Here is a 17934-nt window from a genome sequence, read left to right as displayed (position 1 = left end):
GACTGGCCATCTGGCATGCAGGGCAGACGCCCGGTGGGCCTGTGTCCTTTAGGGCCGATGTGATGCTATTCAATTCTTATTTTCCTCCATTTTACCCGGAAAGACCGGCCCTCAATTTAGAAGGACAATCCCATTCATCCATTTACAATATAGTCACAGGCCTAAGTCACTTATTGTAATTTGTGCCAGTTCAGTACTGATCATGAGTGAAAAACTCGAGAATTTTATGTCTCAGAACTCGTCCAAAAATTCGGCTCTCAACCAAACTGAAAAAAGCCGAGCGTACCTGAACGCGACTCACTCGGGAGCCGAGCTAACTCGAATGCCCAGGATGCTTCCTCCGTAGCACATTCGTGTTCAAAGTTCGTTTGTTATTTACGCAAATCTTTGTTTTTTTTGTTTTGTTTTTAGTTTTGCATCGTGTATTAGCCCCTTATCATGGGTCCAAAGAAAGCAAGTGCAAGTGGTAAAACTGGTGAAGAAAAGAGGAAAGTAGTGCGCAGAACTATTGAATTTAAAAAAAATGTTTGCATTTTGTTTTGGTTTTTTTTTCATCATTTTAGATAGGATATCTAAATAAAACTGTCTATTTCTACCCTTTTCTATTTATGGTAAACAGTATACAGTGCAGCTTATGGTGTAAAATAGTAAAAAAAAATAAAAAAAAATAAAAAAAAAACAAACTTGGAAAAAGTTTTTTTTAGACTTGGAACGGATTAAAATTATTTAATTAATTATAATGGGAAAAACTGTTTCGGATTTGGAACAAATCGCTTTTAGACCAGGCTTCTGGAACGGATTATGTTCGAAAAACCAAGTTTTGACTGGAAATATATATTTTTTTATGTTAGCAGTTTTGGTCCTCGATACCACCACAGAGCAATTGGAAAGCAAACGCGGTTGGTGACGGGCCCATCCGACAGGATGAAAGCGGGCGGGCGCCACCGGCAGATGACCTGAAGAGGAAAAAGTCAAGAGGCGGAGCGTGCCGAGCGGGCGCCACTCACCACTTGGAGAGCTCGCGTCCGCTTGCACTTAACCGCCAGTGCTCGCTTCGAGAACGCAGCCGTTACTATTTTTGTCCCCGTGATCGAATATGAGAAGACGACATCCCTCCTCCCGATTGCGTTTGTGGCCACGAGCGTGATCGATCTCACGAGTATCAACGATACGGAATAAGCACTTTAGTTACATTTACAAAAAAAGATTTGCAACAGTTGAGTTGCACTTTATGTTCGTGGCAAAAAAAAAAAAACGCAACTGTGATTGAAATCTGTGACCTTGGATGAAAAGAAAACCGGCACAACAACGTGTCACACTGCTGGGAAGAGGATGATGATGATGATGATGATGATGATGATGATTTCTTGTTTTTGTCTTTCAAAAATGTTTTGGATTTGTTTCAGCCAAAGTGACTCATTACAATTATTATTATTGGAGCAAAATCTCGCTTTTATGAAACAATGAGGTACAGTCAGTTCCATAAATATGGGGACATGCACACCACAACAAATTTGAAATGTTGAAAGCAACGTTCAGCTTTCACTTGAGGGCGTTTTCATGCGTGCAGATGACGACTTTGATGCCAAAATCGAGACATCCAAGTCATGATAGACCGATATGTTTTTTTCATGGCCAATGGCGATATTGATTATTAGTCATCAAGGAAGCCACTAACCGATATTTCAAACTGATATTCATTTGCAGTAAAAGAGAAAATAATAGTGTAAAAAAAATTAAATAAAAATGACCTTTTCTTTTAATTTTAAACATATAAAGAATAGACAGATTAGTTTAATTCAAAAATGTAACAGAAATTGTAGAAATTGTAGGGAACTTCCAGGGTCGTCAGCAGTTTTCTCAAGTTTTCTACTGTAAATAAAGTTTTCCAAAATTTCAACGTAATTTCTAAATGTATTTATTTATTATTATTTTTTTTTAAAGAAATTAAAAAGTGTTGGGACTTCCCAGTGTCAGCAGTGACAAATTTATGCAAAATTAAATGTATCTAATTTTGGATTTTCGTCAGGGTTCAAAAATTGTCTGAATATGTTCGAAATAAAAACGTAAAAAAAAGTGTCTGTGATCATCTTACAAATCCTGATGGAAACACAAAATTTGCTACATTCACAAGATTCCAGCTTTTATCGGCCTTCAGATTCGTAAAAAAAGGCCGATGCCGATATTTGTCAACATGCCAAATATGATAATCGGCCTATCCCTACTTCCAAGTCAAAAGTTGAGCAAAAAAAAATGGTGGGAGGAAAATGTGTAATCGGAATTTAAATGTATAACGGAAGGTATGGCGTTCCACAGGGTTCAATTCTGGGGCCTCTGATGCTCTTTTTCAGTGGAAGAAAAAACAGCAGCAGTTGTTTGAAAGTGTTTGCTGGAGGTCAAAATGAGTTTTAAGAACCAAATCAAAAAACTATTTACCACTATCCACCATTTTGGTTGTTTACTTTCGCCTCGAACACTTTCAGGTCAGAACTGGGAAAAAAATCCGACATCCGACCATCCTCGAATCTAGCACTAGAATCACTTGTTGACATCGTGCGAGCGTTATCAACTCGGACCGAATTCCGTCGAACGTCCTCACAGTCGCTCGTACCGAGCGAGTGAGGCATGCCGTCTATTTTTATCCAGGTTGCCAAGTGACCAAATATGGTCCCCGTTGTCTGGTTACATTTGGTCCTTTTGTTGAGTTGGATCTCGTTCAGACGTCCAGTCGAAGTTTTGGGGTCGTCTGCAAATGTCACTTTTAATTGCGGGGGGCGTGGCATTCTTGTACTTGGATTTCGTCAAGTACGTAACCATTACAGGACAGTACGGAACATTTTGTCACACCCCCACCTCTTTCTGTCGTACCAGCACGAGCCTCCAAGCAGCAGATGTGTGTATTCTGGTCTTGATCCAGACACGCACGCACGCACGCACGCACATTTGATAGGTTCCATGTCAGCGGTCCCGGACAACAGGCCAGTGTTGGCGCTAGGGAATGATCAAACCTTCCAAAAACATTCTGCTGACCTTCACGTTTTCTCTCGACACCCCCCACCCTCATTAATGCTAATCACCACTGGGGGTCTCGCACACACGCACAACTTGAAGGTAAATAAAGGTCACGTCGTATTTTTTTGTGAACATCTTGTGAGTCCTGATGAAAACCCCAAAATTCGCTACGCTCACAAGCATTCACCGACCAGTGAGATACCAGCTTGATCGGTCTTCAGATAAAAAAAAAAATGGCCAATACTTGTCAAAATACCAAATATCGGCTGATAATCCGTCTATCCCTTAAAAAAACAAAACAAAAAACATTCAAACGTCCGTTGAACATTTGTGACTTTGAACAAACCCTGATGAGAAATCAACAACTGCTACCTTGTCAAACCGGCTTTGAATGAAACCGGTGCAGATTTGTAGCTCCGCCTCTCACTCAAAGCAAGGCGGGAAAACTCGGGCTTACCCACAATCGAACGTGGATGGAAAGACAGATGCAAAAAGTTTGTTTATTTATTTATCAGTACGGCAATCGATTGAAGGACGCAGTTCAACTTACCTGCGAGAAGCACCGCCGATATTCCTTCTCGAGGCCGGCGCATCTGTAGTTGAGCGGCGTCCTCCTCCCGCCTCCTCCGACACTTAACTCCTCCCCCACGTGTGGTCCGAGGGGGTGCTGCAGCGGGTACACATTGCCGGCTTGCGGGGCCTGGGGTCCGAATCCCGTGTGGGGCCGGTGCAGGGGGGAGTCGTACGGCGGCGGCGGCGGTGGCGCGGTGACGGTGCGCCAGTCGAAGCGGCGGTGAGCGCTCAAGACCGATGATGAAGACTGGGGGCGTGGCAGGAAGTGAGGAAGGGAGGGCGGGACTCGGACCCTCCTGGCATGCGATTGGGGCGGAGCGGTCGAGGCGGGGGCGGCGGTGGTGGTCGCGGCCTCTTCCTCGACCTCATCTTCCTCACTGCCGGTGACGGCCAGTCGGGGCGGCGAGGCGGTGCTGTTGGCCGCGTGGCGAGCTTGTCGACTGGGCCGGTGCAGTGGCAGCGAGAAGGGGACTTTCCCGTAGCCAAACTGGCCAGGACGGATGGACGAAGACCTACACACAACCGTGACAAACACACAAAATCAAACATGACTGAGCATCTGCATCCAGTACTATTAGTCATATCATAGTAATAACACAGTAATAACATAGTAATAAAAATTACTGCAGGGGCTTTTGTTAGAAAATCATCAAGGTCACGTTGTGTCCCAAAGTACACACAGTTGAGAAAGTAACCAGCTAAGAACCAGACGTGAGAGGAAGTCACCAAAAATGAGGATCTGCCTCCAGTAATATTTGTAATAACATAGTAATAACACAGTAATAACATAATAGCTGAGCGTCGGTCAAACTGTAATACTTTAATGACCCAGAACATCATAACAAACGCTCCCTAATGCCAGAAAGTAAAATCCAAGCTTGTATTTATTATGGCCTTTCGTTAGAAAAATCATCACGGTCACGCTATTTCCCAAAGTACACACAGTTGAGACAATACAACAAGTACACAACAGGTAAGAATCTAAACGTGGGAGGGAGTCACCAAAAATGAGGAATTGTCGCCAGTAATATTAGTAATAACACAGTAATAACAAAAATAACCGAGCGTGGGTCCAACTTGCAATGTCTTAATGACCCAGAACATCAAAACAAAATGCTCCCTAATGCCAAAAAGTAAAATCCAAGCTTGTAATTTATGACGGAGTTTTGTTAGCAAATCATCACGGTCACGCTGTTTCCCAAAGTACACAACAGTTGAGCTTTCAAACATTTCTCCCGAGTGCCCCTTCCATCTTTTCTGTGGAGACTACAGTAATTCTTTTGTGGGTCCAGATAGGAAGACAAATTCCAGAGCGCTGACGCCTTACGTAAGCTGTGCAAATTTATTTATTCATTTTTTTTGCGCGTCACTTTGCAGACAAGCACGTGGACGCGTCACAAAACAAATGTCACATCTCGCATTAAGTGTACTCGCCGTTTGTCTTCAGTCTGGAAAGCTTTTCCAAAAAACAACAACAACCAAACAAACAAACAAACAAACAAACAAAAAAGTTTATTGAGCTCATCGGCGCACAATTTGGAATGTAACCGCATTCATACTTGAGTCACACAAGTCACTAATTGATAAATTGCTGCACACATTTTTCTTTTCACAACTATGACTGAATAACTGAATAATAGAAAAACCTAGAAAATGTTTTTTTTTCTGATTGCCAGTTTAGCATTTATAAAAAAAACACAGTTGACATTTTTTTTTTTTTTTGCGTTTTTTTTTTTTTTTTTTTTTGCCAGCCCATGATTTGCAAAAATTTGCTGTGACAGCCACTTGAAATGACAAAAAGAAAAAAACACATTTGAACCCGAAACTTTCCTTGAAAAATGCTAATAAAGTTTCAATACAGGTTTTCCATTAAAATACAGGGGGGGGGGGGGGAATCCCGCAGGTTGGTGGAGGAGGAATCTCCCAAAAATCTTTTTAAGAATAGAAAAAAAAAATGTGTATGCTAAACTGCAGAAAATATATTTTATTTGTATTAATTTTTATTTATTTTAGATTGTATTAATTTATCACGGATTTATTTTATTATATTTTATTTATTTTAAACATTACTTATTTACTATGTATTTGTTTTATTATATTTTATTATTTTATTTATTTTAAAACATTTATTTATGCGTTTGATTTTAAAATTATGTACTCATGTATTTATTTTATTGTATTTTATTATTTTATTTATTTTTTTAAAATTATGTATTTATTATGCATTTATTTTATTATATTTTATTTATTTTAAAAATTATGTATTTATTATGATGTATTTAAATTTCATTATTTTATTTAAAAAATATTTATTCATTATGTATTTATTGTATTTTAGATTATTTATTTAAAAAAAAATATTTATTGTGTTTATTTTATTTTATCATTTTATTTATTTAAAAAATATTTATTATGTATTAATTTTATTATATTTTATTATTTTATTTATCTAAAAAATTATGATTATTATTATAATTATTATTAAAATAGCTGTAAATTGCAGCCTTAGCTGTGACTTTTGTAAGATTAGTCAGGTGTTAAATACACATTTTGATTTAGTTTTTTACCCCCAACCTCACGAGTGAGTGAGTTTTTCATGCATGCATTAAGTTTTTTTTTTTTTTTTTTTTTGGTTTGTTAGAGTGCGTGCGCTGACCTCCTGACCGGCAAAGCCTCCCGACCGGCGCCGACCGACCTCCTGCCTCCTTCTCCTCCGCTGCCGCCGCCGCCAGGCCTCCTGACGCTTCTTTGCTGCTGCTGGTAGGCCCGCGAGGGAGCGCGGTAAGGCGAGCGGTACACGGACACGCGGTCTGGAGCGCCCTGGTAGAAAGCCGGTGCGGGATGGTCACCGCCCGGCGGTGTGTTCCGATAAAGTGACAGCCCCCGGTCGGGATGGTTCGGCGCCCGGCGATGTGGCGTCGGTTGTCGGTTGTCGGGCTGGAATACGACGGCGGCGCCCGCGCCCCAGTTGACCGGCGGGTAGGAGACGGGGGGCGGGGCCGGTGGCAGGCACTTTCTGCTTCTCTGCGACACGCCCACGCCGCACGAGCGCGAGCAAGAGGACCACTCCGTCCACGTTGACCACGCCCCTTCCACGGGCTCCGCCTCCAGCGCCTGCCTGGACCGCCGCACGCCCGCCTGAACACACAGACCAAAAGAAAGAAGGAGGCGGTTTGAGACACGAGCATTTCACAAGTCCACGTCACTCACATTTTAAAGCCACACACTCTCAAAGTCACAGTTGGTCGTGTGGAAATACGTGCACCTCACATGCACATTTTGGTCATCCATTTTTTGACTATTACTTGATTAATCGATAGGAAAATTATGAAAATATTCAAATTTTAAATTCAAGCTGTTTAATGCCACTTTGAGTGGAGGTTTACTCTCAAAGTAAACATAAAAAACAGAGAGAATTAATAACACTGTGTATAAACAACCACTGTGAATGGCGCTAATAGCATTTATGAAGCACCATTGCACAAACTGTGTAGCGATATATGTAGACAGAAAAAAAAAAAAAAAAAAAATAACAGTGTTGGCAGTCATATATTCTTTATCCTCTATGGCGAGCTGATGAGCTGAGAGGACTTGAAATCGTCTCTTATTCAACCAAACGGCCGTTTACACTTGCAGTCAACCCGAGGGGCCATTTTGAGTCCTCAAGGAATTCAACTTTCATGATTTTGAAACGTGGGAGGAGCAACAGAGATCCTGTCGTCATGTGACTTTCTCTGAACACGCCCCACCGTGAGTGCTTTCAAATGTGATCATATAAGACTTGACAAGTTTGCACAATTCGGATTGATTTCCCCTTTATTTGTGCTCAAAATGCTAATCGGAGTTAGCAGTTTGACGCAAGTGTTGCCGTGTTGTTTAGCTACGTTAGCAACTTAGCTGCTAAATTAGCCGCGGCTGCTGTCATTTATACCGTAAAAAGACTTCTTTATGGTGTTGGCGAGTTACTAAATTCAACTGCGTAATATCTATTCAACCGTAGCACAAATAAACCAAACAGATTAGCGCGTGCTAACAGTTAGCATCCACTGATTCAGCCACCAGGTACAAAGTGCGACGTCGGCTACGTATTGATTCGTCTTTTGCTAGCCTGGAGCATGTTGATTTTCTTTTTTTTTGTTTTGTTTGTTTTTTTGGTCCACAACAGCTGTCAATCATTATTCAAGTACGGCGTTTACTGTCATGCCAAAATGGCTGTGCTAACGGCCATTTTGGGATGCATGATGTCAACGTCAAGTTCAGCCCAAGTGAAACTTCAATCAATACTTGAATGTTTTCTTTTTTTTTTCCCCAGATTTGTGGCGTCTTCATTGGCCTGTTACAATTATTATTTTTTGGTTCTCCTCTCCACTATGTTTTCATGATGCTAACAAAGCTAGCGTTGGCCCAATACTTTTGCAAAAATGCTGGGATTCCAATGTCAACACTTGTTGCGCAATCCGAGCAACTCCTCTGGCATTAGTGCGGATTTGTTATTTTGATCCTGGTCGGTGTGCCCGAGCCGATCGGAACTCATGATGACGCTCCAAACGAGCGGTTGGAAACAGGAAATGGTTACAAAATCGAACGAGCTCACTCGAGTTCTCATGACTCCCACCAAAGCGAACGTGCGAGTTTGTGTTGCTGCGCTTATGAAAACGGCTTTCATCCAAGAGGTCACGTGCTGACCTTTCAAGCGCGACAAGAGGGGCAATGATGTCATCACATCATATGAAAGATGATGACCTGATGTGAATGAAGAGGTCAGCCGACCCAATACATTTGTCCCGTTCATCGACAGACGATCCCGAGGCCAAAACGAAAAAAAAAATCCTCTAGCTTGGCGAAGGGGATTCGGGAGGATTTCCTCACCTGCCAAGCCTGCAGCTTGACAGCAGATGGACGCTGAGGCAAGTGTGCGTGCGTGTTGCGACGCATATGACCTTTGCCCTGGTTCCTGCGCCGTGGCGTCAGATGATTAAAAAGTCATTTTGTAACAAGTGGCTGGCTGGCCTGTTTGGCAAAACGGCAAATGCGAGCCGGACAAAAGTTTCCATTCAGCAAAAAAAATGTGAACGCTCCACTTCCTGCACGCTCGAAAAGCCTCGCAAGTGTGTCAATACGTGCGTGCGTGTAATCACGCGTGTGCGCTGGTCCAAGGGCCACGCGACACTTGGGGCGGGGGGAATTACAGATAGAATAAATTTTTTGCGGAGGAAAACAGATGGCAAGGTATATTTCACAAATACTTCCTGTTAAAAGTCACACCTTCAAAATAAAAGCATTCCATATAACAGCATAAGTTTGTTTTGGTTTGTGTTTTTTTTTTTTTATATATATATATTTTACTACACAGAGTGATTTTAACCTTTGTATGTTTTTGTTGTATTCATTTTGAGGAAGACGTGCGACCATTTTGTGAAATCGAAAATCGCGTGGGTGACTATTCGCCATGGGAGGAGGGACGCACGATAATATCAGTGGCCGATAATTGTCGGCGATTATCGAGCAATTTGACATCAAACAGATAAAACGGATAATGAAGAAATTCGCCAATAATTATCGGCAATTTTCAACCAATTTGAGGTCATACAGCGAAACCAGATAAAGAAAGAAATCCGCCGATAATAATCGACATGCCAAATTGGTCCATCTGTTGTGGTTGTGGCCAACTCCTCAATCCCTCCCCCTCTCCGATGGTAGTGTCGCATATTTGTGACATCATAATGTGCGCGACCTCGTGTTCATAGCGACATGGCAGTCACCAGTGTGGGCTTTCTTTACTGTCTCCCCCCAAAATGTGTTTTTGTTGCATTTTTAAAAATGCTCAGGCATTAGATTAATTACCAAAGACTAAAACAAAAGGACATTTTTACTGTAATTATAGTTTGTTTCAGCTAGTTTTGTAAACATAAAATGTAGTTTCAGTTAGTTTTCGTTTTTTAAAAAGCATTTTTGTTCTTATTTTATTTCGTTAACAAAATTGTTTTCGTTGCGCAATTGACCGAAGGCGTTTCAACGTGACAACGGTTACGCCCGGTCCGCCATTTTTGCTCCTCGTCCGCCATTTTGGCCGCAGTGTTTACCCCTCTTCTGCTATTTAACCCTTTTAGCTAGTGCTTGCGCTTGTGCACTTATCTTTGGCTTTTTCGCCCTCTTTTTCCACATCAGCTCTATGACGCTAAAGGCTCTCCTTCTTGTTGTTAATTACGCTAAATGTCCTTCAGTAGAGCTCAGTGCTGCCCCCATGTTATGGCACAATGTGGTACTACACCGAAGGCATGAAAGTAACTTGGGAAAAATACATGGAGTCCTCGAGTTAAGGCGCACTCGACCGAAGGCGTTTCGACTTTACAACAGTTACGCCCAGTCCACCATTTTGGTTCCTTGTCTGCCATTTTGGCCGCAGTGTTTTCCCCTCTTCCGCTATTTAGCCCTTTTACCTAGTGCAAACTAGCACTTGTGGGACCATCTTTGGCTTTTTCACCCACATTTTGCCCCACATCACAGCCCCAAAGAAGAAAGTTACGTCTTCCATCAATGTCGGGCCAGCCAAAGAAAAGCAGTTACCATGGAAACGAAGCTAGACATCATAAAAAGATGGCAGAAAGGAGAGACACCGGCGAATATCGGCAAAGACTTGGGCTTTTTTTTTTAATTTTTTTTTTTTAATGTATTTTAGATATTTTATGCCAATTATTTTGATGTAAATATTGACTTTAATGGGGAAATCCGACTTAAGTCGAAATTCGGGTTACATCGCTAGCGTAGGAACGGAACTCTGTATTGGCAACGAGTGACCCGAGTGTTGAACTCAGGTTTTGTTTTGTTTTTTTTCGTTGTCATGTGTACTTGTTCAAAATGTCCTCGTTGGAGTCCAAGCCTGTTCCTTCACGTTAACGTCCAAACGTGACGGAATACAAATGACATCTCCCACCTAAAATGGTGGGAGAGCGAGGAAAGCGAACGGAGCAGGAGAAATGGGATTGGGAGGGGCACGGAAGCGCGGGGGGGGGTTCAAAGCGGACAGGCCTAATGACTGTATGTGTGTGTGCGTGGCAATGAGTGACATCAAACACACAGCTGCCACATAGCTGCAGCATTAATGAGCAGCGCGCGATGACCCTGAAGGAGGCCGCCGGTGACCTCCTCCTGCGACTTGCTACTGCGAAAACTCCTCCAACACTGTACGGGCACACCGACAAACCCTTTTTTTTTTTTTTTTTTTTTCCTTCACAAAGGCGTCACTGTGGCTCCTTGACAGCTACGGGCCCCAGCACAGGAAAAAAAAAAAACGGATTAATGACTCACAAAGTCACACGCACGCTCGGATAAATCACGAGCTAGCTTGCGTGGGCGGATCAGACACGGGGACAGACGGACAGACAGACGTCAGAATTGAAAGAGGTGAACTTTTAACACAAGTTTAGCAAAAAGAATATCATGGCGTGCTGTACTTTTTTTTTTTTTTTTTTAAATATTTCGCAGGATTTCACAAGCTTTGCTATGGCAAAAACAAAAAAATAATCTAAAACTAAATCATCGTTTCCCCATCGCAAAAAAAAAAAATCCTCATTGATTATCAAAACTAATTCTCAATTATTTGATAATTGATTAGTTGTCAATTAATCAATTAATTGTCTCAACTGTAGATTGGGTGTTTTTGCGCCTGTCAAGCTGCTCTTTTGACTATTATGGGATGCAAGCGAACACAAGTGTGAAGCAACTGGATGGCTTGACCTTTGACCTTGACCTTCGACCCGGCCAGAAAGCAACGTCAATGGACGTCAGTGTGTGAGGAGCCGATGACTCACCTTCCTCTTGGCCGGCTTGGACGCGGAGGTCGCGACCTCCGCAAAGGCCCACAGCGCAAACAGCCTGCGTGGGAAGAAGAGCACAAGAGGAAGTTTAAAAAAATAAAAATAAAATAAAATGCTAACAAACTCACACTTTGAAACAACTAGCATGTTTTCCCTTCACGCGACTTTCTGTGCGAACCCACCCGCGCGCGCACACACATCGGTCAATCGTCTTCAATTGAGCCAGCGCTGTCAAGCTTCTTTTATTTGCGGCCTGCTGGAGAAACAATGCGGTCGATGTGGGAGAATGTGGTCGGATTTGGACTTTTTGGACATTAGCAAAGCGTCGATCCAAGCCAGAGTTTTCATTTCACTCGCCTTGAAGGTGGACTTTATTGTTTGGTTTTTGGTTTTGGAACGGCACATTTTTGAAAAGTGCTTTTTTTATTCGTGGTTTGGTTTTTTTCCCTCAAGCAGGTTGGACTTGATTTACTTTTCGGGACAAGAATGTTCTTTTCTTTTCAACAATTTGAGGTGGAATTTCTGGTCATTTGGAAAGCATTTGGGCCCGACATGGTGGCATTTGATAACTTTCGCTAGGGGCAATGCAATAATTACACAATAAAAGGACCATATGAGAAAATAAGAGTGACTAGAACTGGATAGCCAATAAGCCAAAAGACTTTTGAGGTTGCGAGGCGGCCATATTGCTCCTCCTGAGAAACGTTTCTCACTATACGATCCGATACATTTACAGTATCCAAATTGGACAACATTTGAGACGGTACTTAGTAGAAAAAGCATGATTTATGATGTTTTAAATTTGTTCAACATAAACAAGACGACTTCGGACACTTTACTACTTGCCTTCGATACATGTACAAATTAATGACGTTTACAGGAGGAAACTTGTATATTATTTTATGAAAGAATTACAAAAGATGCCTCTGCCAAATCTAATACTGGGGTCTAAAGGTAAGGGGGCGGGCTTCAAAGCAGCACATTGTCTCCACTTGTTAATTTTTTTTTTTAACTTAAGGTAAAAAATAAATAAATAAATTAAAAAAATAGTGACCACCCCCGCCCCTATATTAACTTATTCACTCCCAGCTTTTCACTGAAGCAATCCACTTCACTCCCGGCTATTTTATTTAATTTTGAAATGCCCACAGAATATTGTATTCTATTGCTAGAAAAAGAAATGGAACCTACAAAAAGTAAGATTAACGTCTCTTCTTTCATCAGGGGAAAAACAAAACAAAACTTTATTTCTATCCGTTTCTGTTAGCAGCAATTAGCATTAGAATATAGCTAAGTTTCATCATTATTCACAAATCTGTTTAAAACTGTGGGGGAAAACAGCTTGTTGCAACATGGCCCTTGCTGATCTCTTATACTCCGCTGCCACCTGCTGGCCGTTTTTGTAATAACTACAATTTCTACAATTGTTTTTTTTTTATGCGGTTGAGAGGCTGCATCAAAGCTTTCTGTATGCTATAGCATAAAAAAATATATAAAATGAAATATATAAATATAAATATGAATATATAAAAAATATAAATGTATAAATACGTCTTTGGGACACTTAAAACATTTAAAATAGAACTTAATACATTTTTGGGAGCAAATGAGTTAACTAATAACTGCCTATGAGCTGTATATGTCTAATCAAATTGTACAAATAGCGTATAGATTATACAGTAGTCTTGCTCGTGAGATGGGAGGAGCAAGATGGCCGGAACGCCTTTTTGCTTCAACGGCTACCACAGGTGCATATCCAGTCATATATTCAGATCAGTGGACCAGACAAACTAATAATGACGAATAGCACAGCATAGCAACAACCTTCTCATGATAAGGGACATTTACATAAGACTAGGCCAGGGGTCGCTGACCTTAAATACTCAAAAGGGCCATTTGGACCGTCTCACGCAGATAAACAACTCATTAAGGTGCACAGAAACTTTTTGAGAACAGTAACACTACATACCGTATATATTGTTGTTGTTTTATACAACTACAAGTAGGGAAACAAATGAACAAAAAAATCAAAATCATTTGAAATGGAACGCTCGTGATTTTGTTCCCAAAGTTGTTTTGAGTCACAGCAGAAGGTTCAACAGGTCACAGACCCCCAACAAGAAAAGCGAAGCGAGGTTGAAAATCGATGATCATCAAACCTGATCATCAAGACCACAACAAATCAATGAGCCAACCCCAAAAACAACTTGACGTCCCTTTACTCAACATTTGTTGCGAAAGTGATGTCGTTTGAAGTGCTGTCCCTTTTTGAAAACATTTGAAGCAGATAAAGTGTGGATCAATAAAGTTTTATTTTGCTTGTTGACGACGTCATTTGGTGGAATTCTTTTGTAGTCGATGTCGCAAATGCAAAATTTTCATTTGTCAGATTTCAAGTCAAGATTTGAAGTTGACGATAGTTTGGAATTGTTATACTTAACAAGCATGTTGAATCCCGTGACTGAGTATAGACCAGTGGATAGAAAGATTTGATTTCTTAAAAAAAAAAAAAAAAAAAAATCTCTTTACTTTTAGTTGTCATTTGTGATAAGAAAAACGCAAGTTTGTGGTTTCAACATAGTGATAAATGTCATCACATTACATAACAGTCTTACTACAATTTTTGCAACATCTGTATTGGACAAAAAAATCTTACTTTGGCAAAAAAAAAAAAAAAAAGTTATTGAACATTTTGCATTTTCGACCAACTTTGATTCCATATTGAAGAACGTGCTAACATGGGGACCAAAAAAAGCACAATTTCTTACGATTGTTAACGTGCATGTGCAGATCAATAGACGCTTTTGTTGCTATTTGCCGTTTGCTTTGTTTGTTATGATTTTCAAGTACGCTTTAGACATTTTTGTCGTCACAATTTTAAAACACAAGCTTCCGCATTGGAGGGGGAAATAACTTCCAAGGCATTAAAAAAAAAACACATTGCGGGACAGGTGTCAACAAGAAGAGAAATTATGAATAATTAACTGACTGTGATGTGTCTCCAAAACAGATTCAAGATGAGAAGAAAATTGGTGAGCGAGCCTGCCAAGAGGCCGACAACATCATAGAAGGAATTTCTGCCTGTGACAACAATCTCCCATTTTCTTTACATGCGTGGGACTCATCTCTCTCTGAGCCGTTCGAGCACATGTGTCAAGATCCGGTCCCCGAGGGCCAGAGTCCTGCATGTTTTCGAGGTTTCTCTACTCCAACCTGACTCAATGATCATTCATTATCATTATCATTATCAAGCTCCTGCAGTTTGCTGATGAGCTTAAATATGAATCAGCTGTGTTGAAAGTGGGAAACCTCCAAAACCTGCAGGACTGCGGCCCACGACGACTGCATTTTGACACCTATGTGTTACAGCATCTGTGGCTGCACACAAGTTCATTGGTCGCAGATTTATCAACTGTTTAACCTATTTTCGAGCTCACACTGATTGTTTTCTAATTCACTCGCATTGACGCCCTGCCCTCCACCGCAAGGGGCGCGCTTTAACGGGACGTCACATTGTAAGGGTCTACAGGTTCAGTGAAGCTGGAAATGGGGCCATAATCAAGGTGAGTTAATTAGGAACAGTATGGAAAAACGTCAGGAAAAGCCTACTAGAACAGATGGAAGTAAGTCGGATAACAAACGGAGATGAAAATAATGTAACTGTTGGTATGTTGCATGAATGTGGTTTTTACGCTTTTAAAAATGTTCTTTATTTGGCACTTTGTGTCACTTTCCAAGCAAGTTGACCGGACCTGAGCGAATTTGGCCTCCCTCAACCTTTATTGGCTCGTTGTTGCCACGACGCAGTTTTGTGTCGTGTCCAACGTGCGCCCGATTTGTCTTTAATGTCATTTCCAAAGAACGCGCCGATCTGAACCGATCCAGTGCAGCCCAAACATTCGCGTATGTTTCAGAGAGGCGGCCGCTTAAACATTGCGGACAAGCGCGTTGCAAACAAGTGTTTGCTTAAGTGGTGACATGCCGCTAAACGCCTCCCTCCAATTCTTGTCCCCCTTTCTGCGCGCTCCAACAAGAACCGCAAGCCAAACTCCAGGCCGGGTAATTGCTCCCCTCTTGCCGCTGTGGTGCACCGCTTTCCGCCTTTCCTTTCCCCTTCTCGCAGCTTGTGCGCAAAGTGCCCCCCCCCCCAAAAAAAAAAGAAAATCACGCACACGGAGCGGCTGACAAATGGCTCCCGGGTACAAGAGAGCCCCCGAAGCCGAAGTAAAGACCCCCCGCGAGATGCCAGCAAACTTGTCGATACTTTCACACATTCGCGCGTTCATTTTAAGCGCAACCACACGCTTTTTTGAAAAACAAACATTTGTGCGTAAAAGTGAGCCACAAGTTTCCCGGATCGACTCCCCCCCCCGCGTGCGAGTTTTCGTACCTGAAGAAAGAAGCGATCCGCATTCTCCACCGAATCCGATCAAACCGATCGGTCCACTCTTTGGGGGATCGATTTGTTGGTGGGGAAGGGGAAGGTGGGCGAGCAAACAACAATGAGTGTCCAACTTGTTGTCGCCGCCTCTTAATCACTCTCGCTTCCTCTCTCGTGTGCGTGCGTGTGTCCCCTTCCTCCTGTCACTGCTTTCTGCCTGCCCGCCCGCCAACGTGCAAAGTGGGAAGTCTTCCGTTTTTTTTTTGCCCCCCACCACCACCACCACTCCACTTTTTTCCCCGCTCCTTACACCCTTACTGCTTGAAAGTAAATAAACTTAATGATACATTTGGTGGTGAGACGTTCACATGTACTAAGTCACATGTACTAAGTTTGTCATATTTATTGATGATTTTTTGTCTTTTTTTTTTCCCCCAGGGTGGAATGATGAGCTCGAGTGACCTTTAAAAACAAGCATTTACGCTGAATTTCCTCTTAGCGCAAATGCTGGAGGTCATTTGGTGACCTTTATTGAGTCAAGAGGGAAAATCTCACAGCACAAAAGTATATTGAGGCTATATTAAAATATTGATGATCACATCTGTTTACTCACAAATGAGTTGCAAGGACTTTTGTTTTGTTTGTTTTGACTAGCAACCGATTGGTTGGACCTTCTGCCATCTAGTGGAAGAAACTTTTATTGTTCCTTATTCCATTATAAGTCACTGGGTTAGATAGAATGAACAAAACAAGCATTTATAATCAATAAAATCCCATGATATGTTTGGGAATCATTGTGGCCACAATGGCAAGTACAACATTCGTTACCGTGACGACCTGCAAAGTGAACGCAAGCCGGCATAAAGACAGCATCTGTAATCTTCTGATCAAATAAAATTCAGTGCAGCTCTGCTTACCTTTTGGTTTTGAAAGTGTTTCAGATGATGTAGACACAAAAGTCAGTTGGAGGTGAAAAATCTGAAAGCACATCCGGCAAAAAGCATTTTTGAATTGTCTTTTATGGTTCTCCTTTTTAACTTGTGTTTTTTTCAGACTGTTAAAATGTAACGTGCACTGAACTGGGTCGCCTACATTTTGCGACAAGCAGCTCCCTCCGACATTGTTTGGGCAAGATTAGCGAAACAGCATGGCGCTATAAATGGCAAAGTTGTCAAATCTTCCTTGTGATTTCTCGGTCAGGTATTTTCAGGACGCCGATATTTCTCTTTGAAGCAAGCTAAGGGGGCTTTACATTTTTTAGTGAAGTGTATCTTCGCTCCCTCACCATGGAATTTTGCCCAAAAACAAAAAGGAAATATGCATCGCTGTCTGCCGCTGCAGATGTAAGGAAAAGACAGAGTCGCCTCACTCACTTTCACCGATTGTCGGCAAAACCAAAGTTTTTGGACATTATTCCCGTCAAGCAGGGTACGAATGAATTTAGATGACATCATAGTTCCAATGTTCTGTTGGCATTTATAGTCAATAGTAAGTCAACAAACGTGAACAGTTAGCTACCCAGAGCTATCGTTAGCCATTGGCTAAGAACAAATTAGCGCAGACGTAGTAGTTTCTGGTCATTTTGGAGGGATTGGATTGGTCGTGTGTCCAAAGTTTGTTCAGTTGGCATTTATAGTAAATAGTAAGTCAACAAACGCGTGGACGGTTAGCTAGCTGGAGCTATCGTTAGCCTTTAGCTAAAAACAACAATGGAGAACATTAGCTTAGCGCAGATGTAGTAGTTTCTGGTCATTTTGGAGGGATTTTAACTGGTCGTGTGTCTGATCCAGCGCAGACATTTTTCGTAGTTGTTTGACGGTTTAGGGAAGGGAATAAACTGGACAGTGTCTTTCTTGTGTCTCTTACACAAGCTGTGACTACAGCAGGACGCCGGTTAATCCATCGGGATAACGGCTATTACTCTTAAGCGGTGACTACAGCTTTTAACCATTTTACTGATTTTTTTTTTCTTCTTGGTTTTGGATAACCACGCAATGCACTACCGGGAGCTGGATTGCTTTTGTTTGTCCGCAGCAAAACACACGTGCCATCACAGGCATGACGTCTTGCGTCTTGATTGGTTTACTATGTGATGTGGGCGTGGCTTACAGTAAGGTCAATTGGAAGAATTTGAAGCTTGTTGATGACCTT

At 41.7% G+C, this 17934-nt stretch overlaps 1 protein-coding gene across 3 annotated transcripts in view; it reads right to left on the bottom strand.

Moving 5' to 3' along the window:
• Positions 1-15981, bottom strand: part of adamtsl4 (ADAMTS-like 4) — a 44186-nt gene extending 28205 nt beyond the window's left edge. For all 3 annotated transcript variants that reach the window (XR_013284180.1, XR_013284181.1, XM_077525932.1), the window contains exons 1-4: positions 15793-15981; positions 11397-11460; positions 6242-6723; positions 3563-4097 (exon numbers count right to left, since the gene is read on the bottom strand). Coding sequence is in view for 1 of the 3 variants with exons in the window: in XM_077525932.1 (XP_077382058.1) it covers positions 3563-4097; positions 6242-6723; positions 11397-11460; positions 15793-15815 (1104 nt within the window). In the remaining 2 variants the exon portion in view is untranslated. The remainder of the gene's footprint in view (positions 1-3562; positions 4098-6241; positions 6724-11396; positions 11461-15792) is intronic.
• Positions 15982-17934: the final 1953 nt, after the last annotated feature.

Source organism: Festucalex cinctus, chromosome 7 (assembly GCF_051991245.1).
Source record: "Festucalex cinctus isolate MCC-2025b chromosome 7, RoL_Fcin_1.0, whole genome shotgun sequence".
NCBI lineage: Eukaryota > Metazoa > Chordata > Actinopteri > Syngnathiformes > Syngnathidae > Festucalex > Festucalex cinctus.
This window is presented reverse-complemented; position numbering and strand designations above follow the sequence as displayed.